This window comes from Ictidomys tridecemlineatus, chromosome 11 (genome assembly GCF_052094955.1).
Source record: "Ictidomys tridecemlineatus isolate mIctTri1 chromosome 11, mIctTri1.hap1, whole genome shotgun sequence".
Classification (NCBI taxonomy): domain Eukaryota; kingdom Metazoa; phylum Chordata; class Mammalia; order Rodentia; family Sciuridae; genus Ictidomys; species Ictidomys tridecemlineatus.
Genome location: NC_135487.1, coordinates 43,028,911 through 43,048,123, shown reverse-complemented (window position 1 = coordinate 43,048,123; position 19,213 = coordinate 43,028,911). Strand labels below are relative to the sequence as shown.

General features: G+C 40.3%; 1 protein-coding gene and 1 long non-coding RNA gene across 4 annotated transcripts in view; one reads left to right on the top strand and one right to left on the bottom strand.

Moving 5' to 3' along the window:
• Fyb2 (FYN binding protein 2) overlaps positions 1 to 19,213 on the top strand; it is a 94,006-nt gene that overhangs the window by 28,527 nt on the left and 46,266 nt on the right. For all 3 annotated transcript variants that reach the window (XR_013427807.1, XM_078026341.1, XM_078026340.1), the window contains 2 exons: positions 2,370 to 2,531; positions 4,229 to 4,262. Coding sequence is in view for 2 of the 3 variants with exons in the window: in XM_078026341.1 (XP_077882467.1) it covers positions 2,370 to 2,531; positions 4,229 to 4,262 (196 nt within the window). In the remaining variant the exon portion in view is untranslated. The remainder of the gene's footprint in view (positions 1 to 2,369; positions 2,532 to 4,228; positions 4,263 to 19,213) is intronic.
• LOC144368068 (uncharacterized) overlaps positions 17,260 to 19,213 on the bottom strand; it is a 36,887-nt gene continuing 34,933 nt past the window's right edge. The window contains exon 4 of the long non-coding RNA XR_013427809.1: positions 17,260 to 18,245. This is a non-coding gene — a long non-coding RNA (uncharacterized LOC144368068). The remainder of the gene's footprint in view (positions 18,246 to 19,213) is intronic.

Genomic DNA, 19,213 nt, shown 5'->3' with positions numbered 1-19,213 from the left:
ACTTGGATGTCTTGCTCCCTCCCCTCATCAAAGTCTCTATTCTGAGTGGTCCTTTTTCGTCACTCTGTCTAAAAGAGCTACACCAGTTCCATTACCCTTTGTTGTTTTATATTACTTTGATGTTCTTCATATCATTTATTTTTACCTGGTATATTGTTATATGCTTCTCTTGATAAGATGTAAATTACAAGACGGTAAAGACTGTCTTACCACCATATCCCCAAAAGAATATGGCCAGATGAGCAAGTTTTCAAAAAGTATTGATTCAATGAGTGATTATATGGATGGATCAATCAATGGAGGAATCTCCTGCTTACAACCCCATATGGTTTCTCTGACAGTCCTCATGGCCCTGTTCTCGGGTCCTTGCTCTGTATCTAACTTTTCTTCTACCTTTCTTCCCCTGGCATACTCCCCCATCGTCAACATGCTGGAGAGATCTCTGGAGCTCTCTTGTTTGTCATTAGTTTCTTCTTAGTAGAATGAACATTCCTACATACAGGACCACATTTGTTCTTGTTTTCAGTTCTATCCCCAGCTGCCAGAACAATGCCTGAAATATAGTAAATAAACAGTTATTGATGAAGGGGTGGGGAAAAGAGGAAGGATAAATAGAAATAAAGATGGATAGGAGAGAACAAAGAAAAACAGAGCCTACTGGATAGAACTATTGAGAATTAAATGAGATAGCTATTTCAATTGCTTAGCACCATGACTGATAAAAATTCCATCAGTTAGAAAGTGATAGTTTATTTTTACTTAAGTCTTCTCCCCAATTGGATAAAGAGTCAAAATTTCTGACACTGAGACTTACAATTAAAGACTAGGAAGAATCGAGACCAGGAATTTGGCCCTGAGCTTCTGGGAATATGACTGTGGTAGGGCAGGATAAAAGTTTTCTGTCCCCTCCCAGCTCTCAGAGGTCTCACAGGCACAGGCAAGACTGAGTGCACTTCTTTAGTGTTTGTGGGGTGTCCTATGTAGTCAACTACCGTATTATGTAAACCAAAACTCAGGTGCGTGGGTTATATAAGAATTTGTGTTATTCTCACAAGAAGCAGATATAATTTTCATATAAAAAATAATAGAATTTCTGTTGGAATTGGACTTATGAGTACATAAGGACAAATATTTAAAATTGAGAAAATTCCAGGACATAAAACTCAAAAGATGCCAAGTTCTACAAAGTCAGCTTTGAATCAAGTCCTAGGCTATCAGCTCTGGTGATGAGAGATCAATTCTTACTCCTCTTTATAGTCCCTGCCATATTATTTTCACACCATGTGTTTGAGGCATCCATTCAGTGAGTAGCTATGGTCTGTCCTTGCTTGGTGTGAGGAGACCAATATGACACAATCCCTGCCCTCAGGAGGCCATGGTTAATGAGAAGCTAGACTAGCCTCTCTGGTAAGCCATGACCCTGAGGTAGGGGCATTCATCATGATCTATAGGGTAAACAGAGAATGGTTGATTTTTGACTTGATTTCTAGAAAAATCAAGAAAAGCCTTCTCGGGGAGCTGTCATTTGGCAACAGAACTGTGGAAGAATGAATCAAAGTTTGCAAGAGAGGGAATAGCACCCCAGAACAGGAGTGGCATGAACAAAGTCTTGGAGACAGGACTTTTTCAAAATCAAACCTGGAGAATGGGGAAGCCAGTTATGTGAGTGAGAGATGCTGGGGCTGTAGGCTGGGGAAATAGGAGGACATGGGTGGTTCTGTCAGCATTGTTGCTGCTGTAACTTAATGATCTCACAGAACAACTGTAAAGGAGGGAACGTTTATTTGAGGGATCATGGTTTCAGAGGTCCATTCCTTGGGGCTCAAGGTGAGGCAGAACATCATGGCAGAAGAGTGTGGCAGAGCTAAGCAGCTCATATGGTGATCAGAAAGCAGAGAAAATGGTCCCCACTTGTCAGATACAAATATATTCCCCATAGCCACATCCCCAATGCCCACCTCCTCCAGCCACACCTTACCAGCTTTTAGTTACCACTCAGTTAATCCCTATCAGGTACTAACTCACTGGATTAAGGCTATAACCCATTCATTTCTCCTCCAAACCTTCTTGCATTGTCTCACTTGTGAGGTTTTGGGGGACACCTCACATCTAAACCATAACACCAGGTGATGAGGAAAGAATCTGGAGACATAGTAGGGGCCATGTGGTAGTGAAATGGAAGAAAATGGGGAGAACAGGTGATGAGGAGGAAGTCTTGAGGGCAGCGGGATGGGTGACCTGTGCTGGTTTGAGTTTGGACTGGGACACTCTGGCTGCTGCATGGAGAATAGATTGAAGGCGAGCGAGACTGAGTTTCACCTGACAAGCCATGGAATTTCAATAATAACCTATGTGTTTTCCTGTCTCAGAAAAGCAGCCGGATATCAGGCAAAAGCAGTTTCCCAAAACGAAACCACTGCCTTCCATTGAGTCCCTGGGTCCTCCTCCCGCCAAGCCATCAAAGCCTCCGAGTGTGAACCTCCAGGCTTTTCAGAGGCAGCCAGCTTCTATTGCTAAGACCCAAAATAAAGGTAAGGAACAGCACAGGGCCTCACACAAAGCCAGCTGGAGGTCACAGCTCTGGTGCCTGTATCTCCAGTGTCACCTCCCTCTCCAATGCCCACCACTTCTCCTCCACGTGGCTCCACATCACTGCTTATTCTCCTGTACAGGCTGTGGCAGTTTGCCCGTGAAGTGACAGATCTGCAGGAATTGGCCCCTTATCTCTCCTGGGCCAGCTCGCTCCCCCTGAGGGTTTTGCATTTGATCACTGGGAATCTGTCCAAGAGGAAAAAAAATGAAAAGTCACCAAGCAGGGAGACAGTGAGGACGGAGCAGGGAAGCAGTGAGGCTCTGCATTCCTTGCAAAACCTGAGTTGCCGACACAATCGGTGCAGAAACAGAAAAGGAAGTGAAGAGAACAAGAGCAATTGTGAACTTGACTTGAGGTTCTTAAGAGGTCCCCCTTGGGCTCCTGTGATCTGCCTGAACTAATTAATTAAAGCCTCTCCCACCCCACCCAGGAAGTGAACCATCCTTAGAAGTCATTTCTCTGTGCCATTTTGTGTCTTGCTCTGCTACTTAAAGGAATGTCTCTCATGCCTCACCACAGGCTGATCTGTAGACATTTGAAATGCCTTTGCTTATATTCACTCTAATGAAACATAAGGGGAACATACACTTTGGGGCAATATGTAGTGCTGTGCTAACATTTGTTTTACTGTGGCCATCAGCACCAACAGATGGTACTTTGAGAGAGCTAATGCAGTCTTTGATTGCTCATTTGTCTGCTTTGGGCAGCCTCATGGTTGAATTTCTTTAATATGGTGGTTCTCAAACTTAAGTATGCATCAGAATCACCTAGAGGACCTGTTAAATCTCAGATTGCAGGACCTCATTTCCCTGAGTTTGATTCAGTTGGTCTGGGATGGAGCCTGAGAATTTGCCTTTTGACCAATTAATAGGAAAGCTGATGTTTCTAGCCTAGGGATCACACTTAAATCATCTTAAGTCTTATCCTAAAAGAAAATGCTATATAGAAAGATAGAGGTCTTATAAGTACCCTTTAGTAATATGGCCACTTCCACATCAAGGAAGGCTAAGTGTGATTCAGGTCTCAAACCATCTCTCTGAAAGGGAAGATGATTGTCAACATAGAACAAAGCATTAAATCCTTTGTAATAAAAAGGGGCCTTATAAATCCCATCTCCTTAACCATCTAGTACTCACCAAGTCTCATTTTTACTTATCTGTAAAACCCATTTTGCGGGGGTGGGGGGGGTAATTGGGTAATAATTACAACTCCAATCTCAGAATTATTGCTAGAACAATAAGGTGATGCCTAGAAAGAACTGAAATGGTGCTCAGCACCCCAGTTAGTAAAGCTTCTGTGTTATTTCGACCACTCATTGAGCAGCTAGTATCAGGCCCTATGATGGAAGCAAGAGATGGAGATAAATCCCACAGAGCTTCCAGTCCTCAAATAGGTCAAAGTCTAATGCAAGAGGCCATACCATAAATAAACACCATAAAGCAAGAGTGAGTGTGACATGTAGGGATGCGTAACCCCCGCCCCACCCCCATACCATGGGGGGAGTGGGGTGTTTGGGAACACAGGTGAATTAACATATACCTAGTCTCTGGGATCCAGCCATGCCATGAGCATCATTCACTTTAACCAGACTGCTGCCAACACTTTTTTTTTTAACTTTGCCTCTTTTTCTTGCAGTGACCGTAAAAGAGGACTGCCCACCTCCAGAGAGGTGAGTACCTGCTCCTTAATTGTGTAGGAGTGCACACCATCAACCAGGCTACTTTGCTTGCCTAACAGCAGGCAGGGAGCTCAAGTCAAGTGTCTGTTGTCCTCAGAAGAGTTGCAGGAAGAGCAGATTTATAAGCAACAATCTGCAACTTTTGTTTTAAAAGAAAGATTAAATAAACTGCATTTAACTATTATGCTGACATTAAGTTGCAGAGATGGTCCTCTGAAGTACTTTTTTTATTGTACAGATGGGTTCAGTAAATTGAAACATGAGCTTTGATAGTCATAAATTCATTTAGAGGTTATAGAATGCTCTGGGCAGCTGTGATGTTAGGAATCAGTAATGGTGTACAGGGTGTGCTATTTCTGGTATGCTGCTTCAGAAGAATTTTGCTGTGGAAGTGTCAGTTCATTAATTCACCCAACCAAATCATGAGCCCTTTGAAGTGACACCCATTGAGCTGGCTACTTTTTACAGACTTTGTCATTTAGTTGTCTCTGGAGCCTTGGCAAAGTTGCTGCTGCTGTCCTGGTTTTATAGCTCAAGACACGAGGGTCCAGGAAATTTGCCACTTGCTGAGACATGATTCTAGCCCAGATATGCCCAGATTATTTTAACTATAAGCCTTGCCTATCTCACAAGGATGTTCTTGTGTGCAAGGTTAGTCTTTGAAGGAGAAACTAGATCAAAAATGAACATATTACTGATTCATTCATCAAATGTTTATAATAAAGTGTATTACATTTGTTATAGAGTTGATTATAAGATTAAGAGTTTGCACCTGTTAGGGAATGGTCACTACTTGAGAGTGTCAGGAAGGGTCAAAGGAGTGTAAAGATGTATCAACTATCTACTGGTCCATTAATACGATTTAATAAACGCAAACCTTCAACAGCATACAATGTGAATCTGTGAGGTGCAGTTGATCTGGACTTGCTGGTATGTTTCAGTCATCTGTGGACTATCAGGCAGCTTTGCTGATTCTGTCTAGGGCTGCTCACATGTCTAGGGGGTCAGCATGAAGCTGGCTGATCTAGGATTGTATTGGGGCAGGGATGACTGGGCACCTGGACTTGGCACCAACCATCTCAGCAAATCAGCCCCAGGAATGCACTCCTGGAAGTGGCAACAGTCAACCAAGACAATCCCATTAGATTATGTTCTACTATGTTCTATTTTAAATCCTTTGCTGTGTCACCTTTGTTAACATTCTATTGCTCAAAGCAACTCAGATGGCCAAGTCCAAGGTCAGAGTGGAAAGGCACTAAAGGTTTACATGGCAAATGACAGGGATCTAGATAGCATGAAGAATAGGGGCATGAATCCAGTCAAGTCATCAATAAAGAGGAAACACCTGACATGAGTATTGAGGATGAATGATGACTTGGGAACGGGTGCTCCATAGGCAGAGGCAGGCGGTATGAAGTCACCTGTCTTTATGTCTACTTAATTCTAGAAAGAGTTAAGTAGAGTTAGAGCAGAGAAAGTATAGAAAGGGAATTGAAGTGTCAGGAGAATCCTGTACACCAAGTGATTGATAAGATCCTCTTATTCAACAAGGGTCCATCTGTGTAGTGCTAGACTCAGTTCTTGTGCTCTTAATGGAGTTGCCTATTTGAAAGAGTTAAGTGTCCTAAGCACAAGGCAAACCATGGAGCTGCATGTATGTGAAAGGGACAAAATAGTGCTGATGGCTCAGGCAGTGGAGTGCACTGTTCACTCAGCACAAACCCTGCTGTGACTGCTAAAGAGACAGTGTACCTCTGCTAGACTGGGTGGGCCTTGGTTGTCTCGTGGCTGTGATGCTGTGACCATCTCGGTATGAGCATGTGTGTGCTGGGACTGTGTTGTTTATGCATTTTCCCCACATTTTGGCCCTGAGGTATGGTGGCAATGGCACTGTAACCTCAGAAACAGCAAACCACACCAACATGAGTGACAAACTTGCTGTAACGTGCCTGTTGGGAGAGAAAACTCAGTCTCCAACATGGTGCTACCTTTCCTAAGGATTTATAAGAATAGTTTTGATCATTCTGTCCTTTTATGTTGACTTTATAATACAACTCACATCTGAAATGAGGTTTCATCATATATTAATTATGATATGAGCCATAGTAATAATTAGAAACAAGATAAAGAGGGAACAGAGTTCTTAGGGGTGGCTTCCTGGAAGAGGAAGTAATTCAAGCTGTTATCCTGTATGATGAGTAGGAATTAGGTAGGTTTACTTATTTGTTCCTTTTCAATATACTGCAAGTGGAATCCAGGCAGGCTATTGTTCCTGAAAATAACCACATTCTTGATTCATGGGTGAGTGGGTAGATGGATGGATTGAGGGATGGACAGATTGACCAATGGACAGTCAGGATGGAGTTAGAACATGATTGAAAGTAGGGGTGTAGTAATAAATAAGAGAAAATAAATAGAAAGCATTCTAATATGAAAAAATAAGAGATAACTTTTTTGTGTGTATGTGGTGCTAGGGACTGAACCCAGGACCTTATTCATGGAAGGCAGGGACCCTATCAACTGAGCTATATCTCCAGCTTTAAAAGATACCTTTTACTTTGAACTACTTTATAATATCTGTTGTTTGCAAGTCTGTATTCTTTGTAAAATCAACACATAAGAAGACATGGTTTTGTTGACTGGATTCAAATTTAATGTGATGCTTTGAAATAAACTCACTACTTTTAGAAACATAAAAAAAAGAGAGAGCGAGAGATAATGTTGAATCCTGTAGTTGGCCCTCCCTATCTGTGGATTCTGAGTCCATGGATTCAACCAACCTCAGACAGAAAATGTGTGAAAAAAGTTGTGTCTGTACTAAACATACAAAGATTTTTTTCTTGTCATTTTCTATAAAACAATATAGTATAGCAACTCTTCATATAACATTTATATTATATTAGATATTATAAGTAATCTACATATGATTTAAAAGATCTGGCCAGGAACCATAATCCCAGTAGCTCAGGAGGTTGAGGCAGGAGGATAGAGAGTTAAAACTGGCCTCAGCAACTTAGCAAAGCCCTAAGCAACTCAGCAAGACCCTGTCTCTAAATAAAATATTTTAAAAAGGGATAGGAATGTGCCTCAGTAGTTGAGAGCCCCTGGGGGTTCAATCCTCAGTACCAAAAAAAACAAAAACAACAACAACAAAAAACCCTGGAGATCTGTATACGTTATATGCAAATTCTAAACCATTTTATATGAGAAACTCAGGCATCTGCAGATTTTCTATCCATGAGAGGTCCTGGAAGCAATTCCCCAGATGCTGAGGAACAACTATATGTTAAACGCTAAGCTGAGGAGTTTGGACTTTGTCTTGTTGATGTTAATTTGAATACACAAGTGCCATGGTGCCCAATAGCCTTAGATACAATTTCCATGGAAACTAGTGCTTGTTTGGGAAGATCATCTCCCATGTTCAGGAGATGCCCATATTAAATTTAGAAAATAGATTTTAAAATAGAATATATAATATCATTACTGTAAAGGTAACTGACATTAATCTGATGTAGCTAGGGTACATAGTATAAAATTAATGAAAGCCTGGGTATCTAAGTACTACATTTAATACCTGTAACATTGAGCATGCTCTAACCTCTGCAGACTGCAGTTTCTACTTCTATAAGAGAGCAATGTTTACAGGACCTAATTTGCATCATTGTGGTGAGGGTTAAATGAAATAATAACTGTAAAGAATTTATTGCAGTATCTGGCGTCTGGAGAGTGTCTTGCTTGGCTATTATATAACTTCCTACCAAGGATAACAATCCAGGCTTAGAACCCTAGTCTCCAAATATCCACTGATGGAGAACATTGTACCTGGAAAGTTCAGCATTTTTTCTTTCTTGGGGAATATTTTATTCATTCAGCACATAGTTATTGAATATATCCTATATACCAAGTACCTTTGTATATAGCAGTAGACAAAGAAGACAAAATATTTTACATGTATCTGTGCACATTTGTTTTGTTTGTTTATTTGCTTGTTGTTGACTTACTTCAAAGTAAGCTAGAGAAAAAAAATATCGACCTCCATACCCCAAACTCCCCACCATCTCCAAGATCTATCTGTGGCACAGCAGACATTGCCTTACCTCTTCTTTCCATGAGAGTCCTTAAAGCATTTAAGTCCTGTACTCTTCTCCAAGTTTACTCCTGTTGTTTGCAACCATTGTTCATAAAAGAGGAGTCTCTGTGCTCTAGCTGTATTTTTACAGAGACGCCTTTTAACCATCTGGTTAATAACTCAGTGCCTCTACAAGCACCATCTTTCCTTTCTGGGCTTCCTCCCCTTTTGTATTAAATCTGAGAAGCAGCATTACATCATAAAACAAGTACAGATCTGAAGTCAGATATTAACAGAAGTTCAAACCCATCATCCACACTGTAGATGACTCACTGCAACTGTTCAGAGCTTTGACACATCTGTAAAATGGGCACGTGGTAATAGTATTTCCTTCATAGCACTGTTATGAAGATCAGTAAGATAAATTGTATAAAGCATGAAATGAACAGAAGACTCAATGAGTCTGGATTTTTTTCAACCCTTAGCTTCCCCTTTTCTTGTTGTCTGTGAAATATTAATATCTCATTAGCTCCCAACAGAAGTGGCTGTTTAGAAATTATTCTTTGTCATCACTCTCCTGTAAACCAAGCTGGCTGGCATCCCTCTTATGAATAAGCAGCCACGGTTTGTGTAAACAAAGCAGGTGGGTCCCAGGGCAGCAGTCAGTGCTGGGCCTCTGTCAGGACTTAGCAGAGTTGGCTAATATTTTATTCATTAGCTATAAATTGACTTCTCTCCCATTAAGTGGCAGAGGGTAGTCCTGACTCAGGAAATCTGACTCGGGAAAGGAGAAGCTGTTGATTTCTGGAGTACGGAAGACGCAGATGCGCAGTATCTCAGACACGGTCTGCAAATACATTCTAGAAAGTCTATCATTTTCTCACTTGAGCTTTTTAATCTTGTGTCTTACTTTTGAGGAATGTGTTATAAAACTAGTATCAGCCTATTTTGAGTTGTGTGGATGGCTCCTTCTTTTAGAGTATACTTCTGTATCTGTGTTTTTGTCAAGTCTACCCACACAGAGTGGAAACATAAGAGCTTGCGAGGGCTGGGTGGTTGTGTGACTATATCTAGGACTTCGTGACACAAAGGAAGCTGCTGATGCTTTGGAAATGGGGTTCTGGTGCCTTATCTCAGGCATTCAAGTAAAATAATAATAACAGCAGTAACAGTAGCACTGTGACCAAGTAAATGCATTTTCCGTGCTTTTTAAAATAGTGGTAAATGCTATAGAGAAAAAAATTTAGAGTATTATAATAACTGTGGGTTGGGAGTAACTAAAGGACATTTAGAATGATCAAGAAAGGCCTCTGTGAGGTGGTGACATTTGGCTTGAGACCTGAATGATGGGAACTCAGTCCTGTCATAGGAAAATCTAGAACATTCCAGGAGAAGGAATAGCTGGTGCAATGTCTCCACATATATAAAGAACCAGAAAGAATGGGATCACAGTAAAGCCCATAAGCTAGGTAATGGGTGGTGGTGGAGAATCTTATGAGTGATGGGGTGAAACTGGGGTTTGCTCCAAATGCATTGGGAAGCCATTGGGTAGTTGTAAGCCAAACAGTGATGTGAGCTGACATTTATTTTTTTAAAGAGCACTCTGGATACTGTATAAGTAATAAATTTAGAAAAGAAACGGGTGGAAACAGGAAGACAACCTAGGAAGTCATTGCAGTCACAGTAACAAAAACATTCTATTGTGTTTCGCATCTAGAATTCCATTTATAACATTCCTAAGAATTAGATGTTTCACAGATGAGGAAAGTGAACCAGAGAGCATTTAAGTAACTTGACACATATGGGGTGGCAGACATGAGATAAAAGAAATTGATGGATTCAAAATCTATTTTGGAAGAAAACCAGCAACCACTCGTTCAGCCATGGGGTGGGAGATGTGAGGGAAAGAGAGGAATCTAGGCCAATGCTAGGTTACTTGCTGTTTCCCTCATTGCTGGCGGCAATCTGGGTGAAGTGCTTGGCCCACAATCCATGTACTTGCCCTAAAGTACAATATATCACAAAGCTTACTCAAGATGTGAAATTGGGACAGGAGTGACTCTTCCCGGAGCTGTTTGGGATTGTTCTCTTCTTCATAACAGCACCCAAAGCAAACCAATGTGCCTTCATGCATGTCGACCAGTGTCTGATGGCAGTTTTCAAGTTGTTTATACTGCTCTTTCCTGAATGGCCACACTGCAGGTAGTTAAGATGGCACAGACCTGATCTGAGTGACCAACAAAAAAGGAGGCTCCTTGTACTGATATTTGGGGAGTACAAGTGACCTGGAAATCCCAGTTGCTCAATTGCTCTGTGCACAGGGGAAGAATGAAGAGAAATTTTTTTTTGAAGCTTCTATCCTATGGAATATGAGATACAGAATATTCAGGTGACTTCAGTTTAAGCCACTTCAATAACTTCTTATCTTTATTTTATTATTATTATTATTATTATTATTTTGTACAGGATTGGGCATCAAACCCAGGGCCTTATACATGCCAGGAAAATGCTCCACCACTGAGCCTCACCCCAGCCCATCTTTTTATCCCTTTTAATTGGACTTCAAACATCACAAAACGGCTACCATTTGGCTTGCCTTTCACAAGGATAGTAGTAGCAAGAGGAGTGGATTTACTAACAGTCTTTTATGTTTTCAAAACTCTTCCTTTTAAAAAATTTACCTGAAGCTCCTATTTATTGAGCACTTGTCATGGACAGAGCCTTGGGTCTTTCACTTATGTCTAGTCTCATTTTGAAACTTCCAACCACAGCCACCCCACAAAGGAAGTAGTTCCTGGGTCCTCTGAGCTCAGAGAATCAGGTGGAGTCATCTGGAATGGTGCCACTGGATCTCCCAATCTACCAGGGCTTGACCTGGCCAGCCTGGATCCAGACACAGCCTCTCAACCACCCCAGGCTGCTTGCCTGAGGATTCTCATGGGCTCTTCTCCCATGACAAAAGAGGGCAAGTTTAATAGACATGGGACCCACTCTACAGATGGAGCCTGAATATTCTCCAAGCAGTTGTTCTTGAATGCCTGCCTTAGGATTTTGTTTTCTGCCTGCAAAGAGATTTGTGTGAACGAGACTAGCCACGGTAGAGAGAAAATATGAAAGGATTTGGAACCAAGTTTTACCTTTTCTCTTTAGTGGCATTCAAATGACAAATTGGAAAATGTCCTAAGTGAGGGAAAAAATATGACGGTTATAAGTTGCAGACTTGGAGGCTATTTTTGTACATAGGTATATTCAGTAAGGTGGACGGCTGGCATTGCTCATTCCTTTTGTGTCTATTAGACTGGTTTTATTCCTATGACCACTAGCGGGCAACATCAATATACCCGTTTCACAGGTGAGGTATATCAAATCAAGGTTCTTGATTTGCCCTAAAGTACAATATACCACAAAGCTTATTCAGGATGTGAAATTGGGACCTTATTAAAGATTTTCAGCAGCACTTCCCTGTCTCAGTCAATATTTTCCACCAGGCAGGGTTTTCAAAGACATGTTAGAAAGCAAACTCCATGAAAGAAGGGATCATCTGTGTTCTTCATCTGTTTCTCTAGGACCTAGCACGCAGTAACTGCACAAAGAATAGTTATTTAGCAACTAAGTAAGTGGGATAATGGGTATACAGAATCGAGGAGAAGGATGGATGAGTGATGATATCACCTTCCAATAACTTATATCAATGCAGACTCTGTTATCTCTTTATTTTGCATTGATTTGCATATTTGGTATCAAGACCTTCTAATATTAAAGCTCAATAATTGGGACAATCTGAGCTCTTCGTTTTCCCTTGTATATCATGCAAGTGCTACTACCAGGTGAAGATAGGGACTCAGGAAACTCTCTTTCCTTGGTCAAGTGACATTGCCAAGAAGCTTATCATTATTTTAGCTTTCATGGAAGGCACTTTCTTCTCTTTTCTCCTTTTCTGTGAACTCATTATTCCTCAGATTAAGTAGGTGTTTAAGTAAATGATGCATCAAGCACTTAATGACCATTTTGAAGAAAATTTAGAAAGAAAATCCCCAACTCTTTACCAAGGCCTTATTGCAAGTCCATATTCTGGTCACCATTTATTCTCCAAATGCTCTTCCTAACCCCCTCTCCCTTGTGTACTGTAGTCAACCCGCTGCCTAATGTTTTATCTTCTGAAACAAAAAAGATGGTTCAGACCAAACAGAAATACTTCTTTAAAAAAGAAATGCTTTTTCCTGTGTGTGAAGACCTTTTCCTAGATCATCATTTGATGGTTCCTTCTCATTCTGCAGAGTTATTGTTTATTTAATAATTATAAAGCCCCAACTACATGCCAGCCACTGTTCTAGATGCTGGTAATGCAACAAGACACAAAGCACAGATCTTCCCTCATTTAGTTGAGAAGAAAAACAAATAAGCAAATAATGATATATGTAAGGCAGCATTATATGCTTAAATGTCAGCTCATCTCCCCTTAACCAAGATTCTGCAAATTCCATATATAACCCAACCTTGTTTTCCTACTATTTATTAAGGCTTGGAATGACAATATTTATTCAACCTATATGTTTTCTGTGTTATTCCAAACCATGAAAGTCCTGACTCCAGGGATCTTGTCTGTTATTCACTTTTATATGCTAGAACGGTGCCTGGCAAATAGAAGGAGCTCAATGAAGAAAAATAACTACCTATCCACCCAGGAGTTTCCAATGGAGCATCCCTGATCCTAAATGATCCCAAAAAAATGAGCATTGACATCATGCACAAAAAGTTGTTAATTTTGGAACACTTCTGATTTTGAATGATCAGGTGAAGGATGATTAACCAGGAAAGTCTATGCAGATATTACTAAATCTTGAAAAAAATGTTGAAATCTGCAACATATCTGGTAGCAAGCATTTTGGATAAGGGATGCTCAATCTATATTTTTATGCACATCAGAAGAGGATTCAAACAAGAAAACCTGTTATTAATCGGAGATCTACAGAATGCCAAGTACTGTATTAGGTACTGGGGACCCAGCAGTCTGTGAGGCTCACAAAATATCATAAGATCTCAGAGCAACAGAGATAAAATAAACTCGTTTTAAAAGTAGTGACTAAAAGGAGCATAAGGCAGAGTATTATGGTTATTATGGTACATAGAAATTGCTGGGGAGGAGGGCTGTTTGGAAAAGGTAGCTGCAGAGGGACTTGCTAAAGGGGACCAAGGGGAGACCCGATGGCTGAGAAGGAGCTGGCAGTTCGGAGAGCAGGACCAGAGCTTGCCAAGCCCTTGTGAGAGGAGAGAGCACGGCATCCTTGCAAAGCAGAAAGAAACCTGTGTGGTTGGAGTGACCAGTGACAGGGAGAACAGCAGAGTAGCACCTTGGAGAGGTGCACAAGGCTGAGATCTGGAAGGTGAGGAGTTCAGTGCTGTTCTATTATTATTATTGGAAACCACAGGAGGCTTCTGGAGAGTCTTAGGCAGAATTGTGAGAGGTCTCAATTACATTTTTAGATCATGCTAGGTTCTGTGTAGAGAATAGATTATGGAAGGGCCAGAGAAAAGGTCACTTAATCAGTATTTTTTTAAAAAAATAAAAGTTTGAAAGAAAAAGAAATAGGAGTTTGTAAAGGGGATGCTGGTGATAAGGATATTGCAAGCAGAAGAGTCACATGTACAAAAACTTAGAAGCAGGAAACAGTCTGGTGTCCAGGAACCACAGGTCACCTGACTGGTTAGGACTTGTAGGTGTATTTGGAGGACAATGCCACTTATAGTAGCTGGTCAACAGATGCTGGCTGAATAGTAGAGTCCCCCAAGATGGTACAGTCTGTTTTTGCTATTTTCTATTTTTCTGGGTGTATCTCACCTCTCCGTTTATAAATTCTTTATAATCAGGATGAGAGTCTAATTCTCATCCTCTGCATAACTGAAATTTGTTTAAATTGAATGACAGCTATATTTGAAAATTACAAGATCGAGGGTAGGAGTGATAAAGGGATAAGAGCATAGATTTTGGGGTCAGGTAGCTTTGGACTCATGTTTTGAGCTCCACATACTAATTGTGTGGTATTGGGAAAATTATTTAGGATCACTGAACATTCTATTTTCTCACATGGGGAATGGTGAAATCAAACCCTAACTTTCAGGGAGTTTATTATTATTATTATTTTAATTTGTTTTAATTAGTTATACATGACAGTAGCATGCATTTATGCACTTTGATATATCATACACTTTCAGGGTTGTTGTAACGATAGAGATAAAAACCAGTAATTCCTGCCAATTGAAATCACAACGCTGTAAGCACTTGATGAACTGCGGTGATTGGTGTTTGGTTTGTGACAACCTATCAAGGTCCCAAGAGGGGCAATCAGGAGGGAGGCTCCTGGTGAAAGCCTGCCACTAGCTCAGAGGGGACTTCAATTCCATCTCCGTAAGACAAACAGGGTGAGATGTTATGGCACACCCCAAAACAGACACTCTGAAATTTCAAATGCAGATTTTGAAAGGTTGATCTGAGTGATCCAAATGAGGGCTGGAGGTCATTTTGTTTCACGCTGCTGAAGTTGCCTCTGGTTTATTAAGAATCTGCTTCAGCATTGTGGTGAGACAAGAAAAAGGGCTTTTAGAAAGTTTTCCCCAAATTCCCAGTGGTTCTACTGGTTCTATCTTAACCTCAAATTACAGGTTAAATAAATGCTATTTTTTATTTTATAGGTGACAGTGGCAGACATAGAGAAGACTAACTCCCCATCACATTGTTCCCAAACGTATGACTAATATATAGAAGAATTGATCTGTGAAACTGTTGGATCAGCCTCAAAATGTTTTGAAAAAAATATCATCCAAAATATACTTATCAATTCCTTGAACTTCAGTATCATCTGATGCTTTATCATTTCAATTCTCCAGCCTTCCCTTCTTCTAGAGTGGCTTGCAGTACAGAGAAAAGACTAAAGCACAAGGAACCAGGAGATCTGTTTTCCAGAATCTCCTCTGCTACTTAATAGCCATGCTATATTGGGCAAGTTACTGAATATCTCCAAGACTGTTTCTTCATCTGTGAAATGCCTTGTAGTGCTCTGAGTGGATTAAATTAGATAACATATATAAAACTAACCTGAATATAGTTCAAAAAGTGAGTAAGAGGGCTGGGGATGTGGCTCAGTGGGTAAAAGCATTTGCCTAGCATGTGTGAGGCCCTGAGTTTAATCCCCAGCACTGCCCACCCCCACCCTCCAAAAAAATAGTAAGAGCCAGGCATGGTGGCATACACCTGTAATCCCAGAGGCTTGGGAGGCTGAGGCAGGAGGATCCTCAAGTTCAAAACCAGCCTCAGCAACTTAGCAAGGACCTAAACAACTCAGTGAGATCCTGTCCCTAAATAAAATATAAAAAAGGGCTGAGGATGTGGCTCAGTGGTTAAGCGCCCCTGGGTTCAATACCTGTACAAAAAAAAGTAAGAGCCAAGGTGTGGTAGGTGTGGTGGCATGCACATATAGTCCCAGCTAGTCAGGAATCTGAGGCAGGAAAATGGCGTGAGCCCAGGAGTTTGAGGCCAGTCTGAGCAACATAGTGAGACCCCCCATCTTAAAAAAAAAAAGCAGATAAGAGTGTTTGATAATTGAATGAGGAATCTCAGATCTTCTCTACTCTCACATCTGTAGCAGACATACCATTCTCTCATTATGGCTTTGGTTAAACAGTTTGGTCTATCATCTGGGGTCTTCTTTGCTATGTGCCTTAATGACATTCTTCATTGATGACTGTCATTACAGTGTGAGCTAAATTTATGCTAAGTTTGACTTCAACTGGTACACCCCTTGGCGAGGTGGTGTGCAGATGAGTGATTGCAACCCCAGATTCTGGGGTCAAAGTCTTGGATCTATTCTCTGCTGTGCCATGGTAGCACTCTGTGAAATTCAATTTTGCCTGTGTCCCTTCATCTGCCCTTGGGAAAAATACTATCCTATTTCATAGCATCAAGTGAATTGACATACAAAATTGGACCAATGCCTAGCATATAGTAAGTGCTCGGTAGTTACTAGCTATTGTTATTGTTTACATGAATTTACAAATGAGATTAATGGTTTGACAATGTAGCTTCAGAGTTAATCCCACTAATCTTGAAACAGGCCAAGGAGATGTGTATTTTGTGAGGTTACCCAAGCACTTCCATAACATTTACTTAGTCATCATGGTTTTGTGGTCCTTCATGAAAGGAACTGGGTTGTAAATACAGGAGTAAAAGAAAACAAATCCCCAGTGCCTGCTTCTGAAAGATGTTGGAGATGTTATATTTGTTGTTTGTTACCACAGAGGTCATAGTAGAATTAATAAGGTTGTGTCACAGGTGTGGTAACTTATGTGTGTGTGGATGCATATGTAAATTATTATATATATGTGTGTGTATATATAAATATATATATATACACACATATATGTGTGTGTGTGTATGTGTATATATAAAGGTGTGAATGTGTGTGTGTACGCATGCACTCTGTAAAAATGGTAGGATAGAAACACCAGGGCTAGAGGTGGATGTAGAAGGTGACAGCAGGTGAAAGGTGTAGGAGCAGAAGTAGAAATAGTGGAGGTGGTAAACACTTTCCACCAGGCACTACACTAAGCACAGTATACTTTTCACACCTCAGCCTCATAAAGGAGGACTAGAGGAGAAAGAGACTTGGGTCAAACTACCTGTCCCAGGTCGCAGCCAAGCAGAGCTGAGATGGGGCCAAAGCTGTGTTTCTGAACCCCAGGTCCCCCTGTGTGCTGCCCTGCCGTGTCAGTTATTCACTTCACTATCACCTAATTTGCAGAAGACAGATGTGCTCATGGATTATGAGAGAAACACTTACCTTAAAAACAGATCTTGTATTTTTGTGAACTTGGCATGGATGCATTCTGAGATCCATTTTGGATAGCAGAGATGTTATTTTTTAAATTCTTTTTTAAAATTTTTAACTTGTTTTAATTAGTTATATATGTACATGACAGTAGAATGCATTTGTACACTTTAATATATCATACATAGATGGGATATAATTTCTCATTTTTCTGAGTGTACATGTTGTAGAATCACATTGGTCTTGCAGTCACAGGTATACATAAAGTAATACCATCTATTTCGTTCTACTATCCTTCCTATTCCCACATCTCCTCTCCTCCCCTCCCTTCACTTCCCTCTTCCTAATCTAAGGTAACTCTATTCTTCTCTAGTGCCTCACCCCCCTTATTGTGAATTAACATCCACATATTAGAAAACAACATTCCGCCTTTGGTTTTTGGGGATTGGCTTATTTCGTGTAGCATGATATTCTCCAACTCCATCCATTTACTGGCAAATGCCATCATTTCATTCTTCTTTAAAGCTGAGTAATATTCCATTGAATAAATATACCACATTTTCTTTATCCATTCATCTATTAAAGGACACCTAAATTGGTTCCATAATTTAGCTATTGTGAATTGAGCTGTTATAAACACTGAAGTGGTTGCATTACTACGCTGTTTTTAAGTCCTTCGGCTAATCATCAATCATTTAATTCAAGAGAAGGATTTCTTAAGGTAAAGTAAGGGCTTTGGGGAGAGCAGTATTGTAAGAAGTATTCATTGGAAATAGGAATTTGTCCAGTTTTTAGACTTGGGGTAATTAAGACATCAAATGGTTCATATTCTTTGTCATCAGAATCTATAGAATGTCTAGCCAAGATACCCTTATTCTTCCAGTTTCCAAAATGCATGGCCCATTGAAATCAAAAGTGGAAGAAACTAAATTTTCAACCTAAGTTCGCCCTTCTCATAAAGTAAACATAAAAGTATGCTAGTAGGTTTTGCTATTCAAGTCTCAATCTTTCTACTGAGCACAAGTTCTTCTTTAGGTTTTCCAGAACTTTCTTGCAGTAAGATTCTTGACTGTCCATCTTGCACTGTGGCACAGGAGAAAACAAGAAAAAAAAATTCATGTGTTAGGCTTTTTGCGTATAGTAACCCAGCTATTCCCACGCTAAAACCTCACAGTGACCCCATGAAGAAATCCAGGTTCTAAGAATTTAAATGACTACTCAAGACAACACAGATAGTAAGTGAATCTAGGTACAGTATCTCACATATGAGGGGAAAAAAAAGTAGCTATTCTTAGGATTAATAATTTTACTGAGGGCTGGGGCTATAGCTCAGTGGTAGAGCACTTGCCTAGCATGTGTGAGGCACTGGGTTCAATCCTCAGCACCATATAAAAATAAATAAATAAAATTAAGGTATTGTATCCATCTAAAACTAAAAAAAAAATTAATAATCCTACTGATAGAGTGAACATATCTTTAAATGAGCTGTGTGATCCAGTTTTCCAGAGAGCACAGCCTAATGCAGAGGTTGACAGAATATTCTCCAAAGGACAATAGAGATTCAGCAGAGGCATCTCAGAGCTGTGGTCCAGAGGTAGACATGGCAAGTGGAACCAACCAGGAGAAGAGGTCATTTGTCCATACTTTAGCCAGAGAGATCTCAGTTGTTGAAACATTTATTTTGAAAATAGGATCTCAAGGATCCAGTCAAAATTACTTACGACATTTTTGATTTTATAAATTATCTTTAATACAACAATCAAGCTGATGCCACTTTTTTTTATTGGTGAGCAGTAGGATTTGTTTTGATATATTTATACAAGCATGGAATATATCTTATGCTAATTAGGATCCAAGTCTTGTGGATGTACATGATGTTGAGGTTCACTGTGATTTATTCATATATGTACATAAGAAAGTTATGTCAGATTCATTTCACTATCTTTCCTATTCCCTCACTCCCCTTTGTCTAATCCAGCGAACTTCTGTTGTTTCCCACCTCCACTTGTTGTAGGTTAGTATCTGCATGTCAGAGAGAACATTTGACCTTT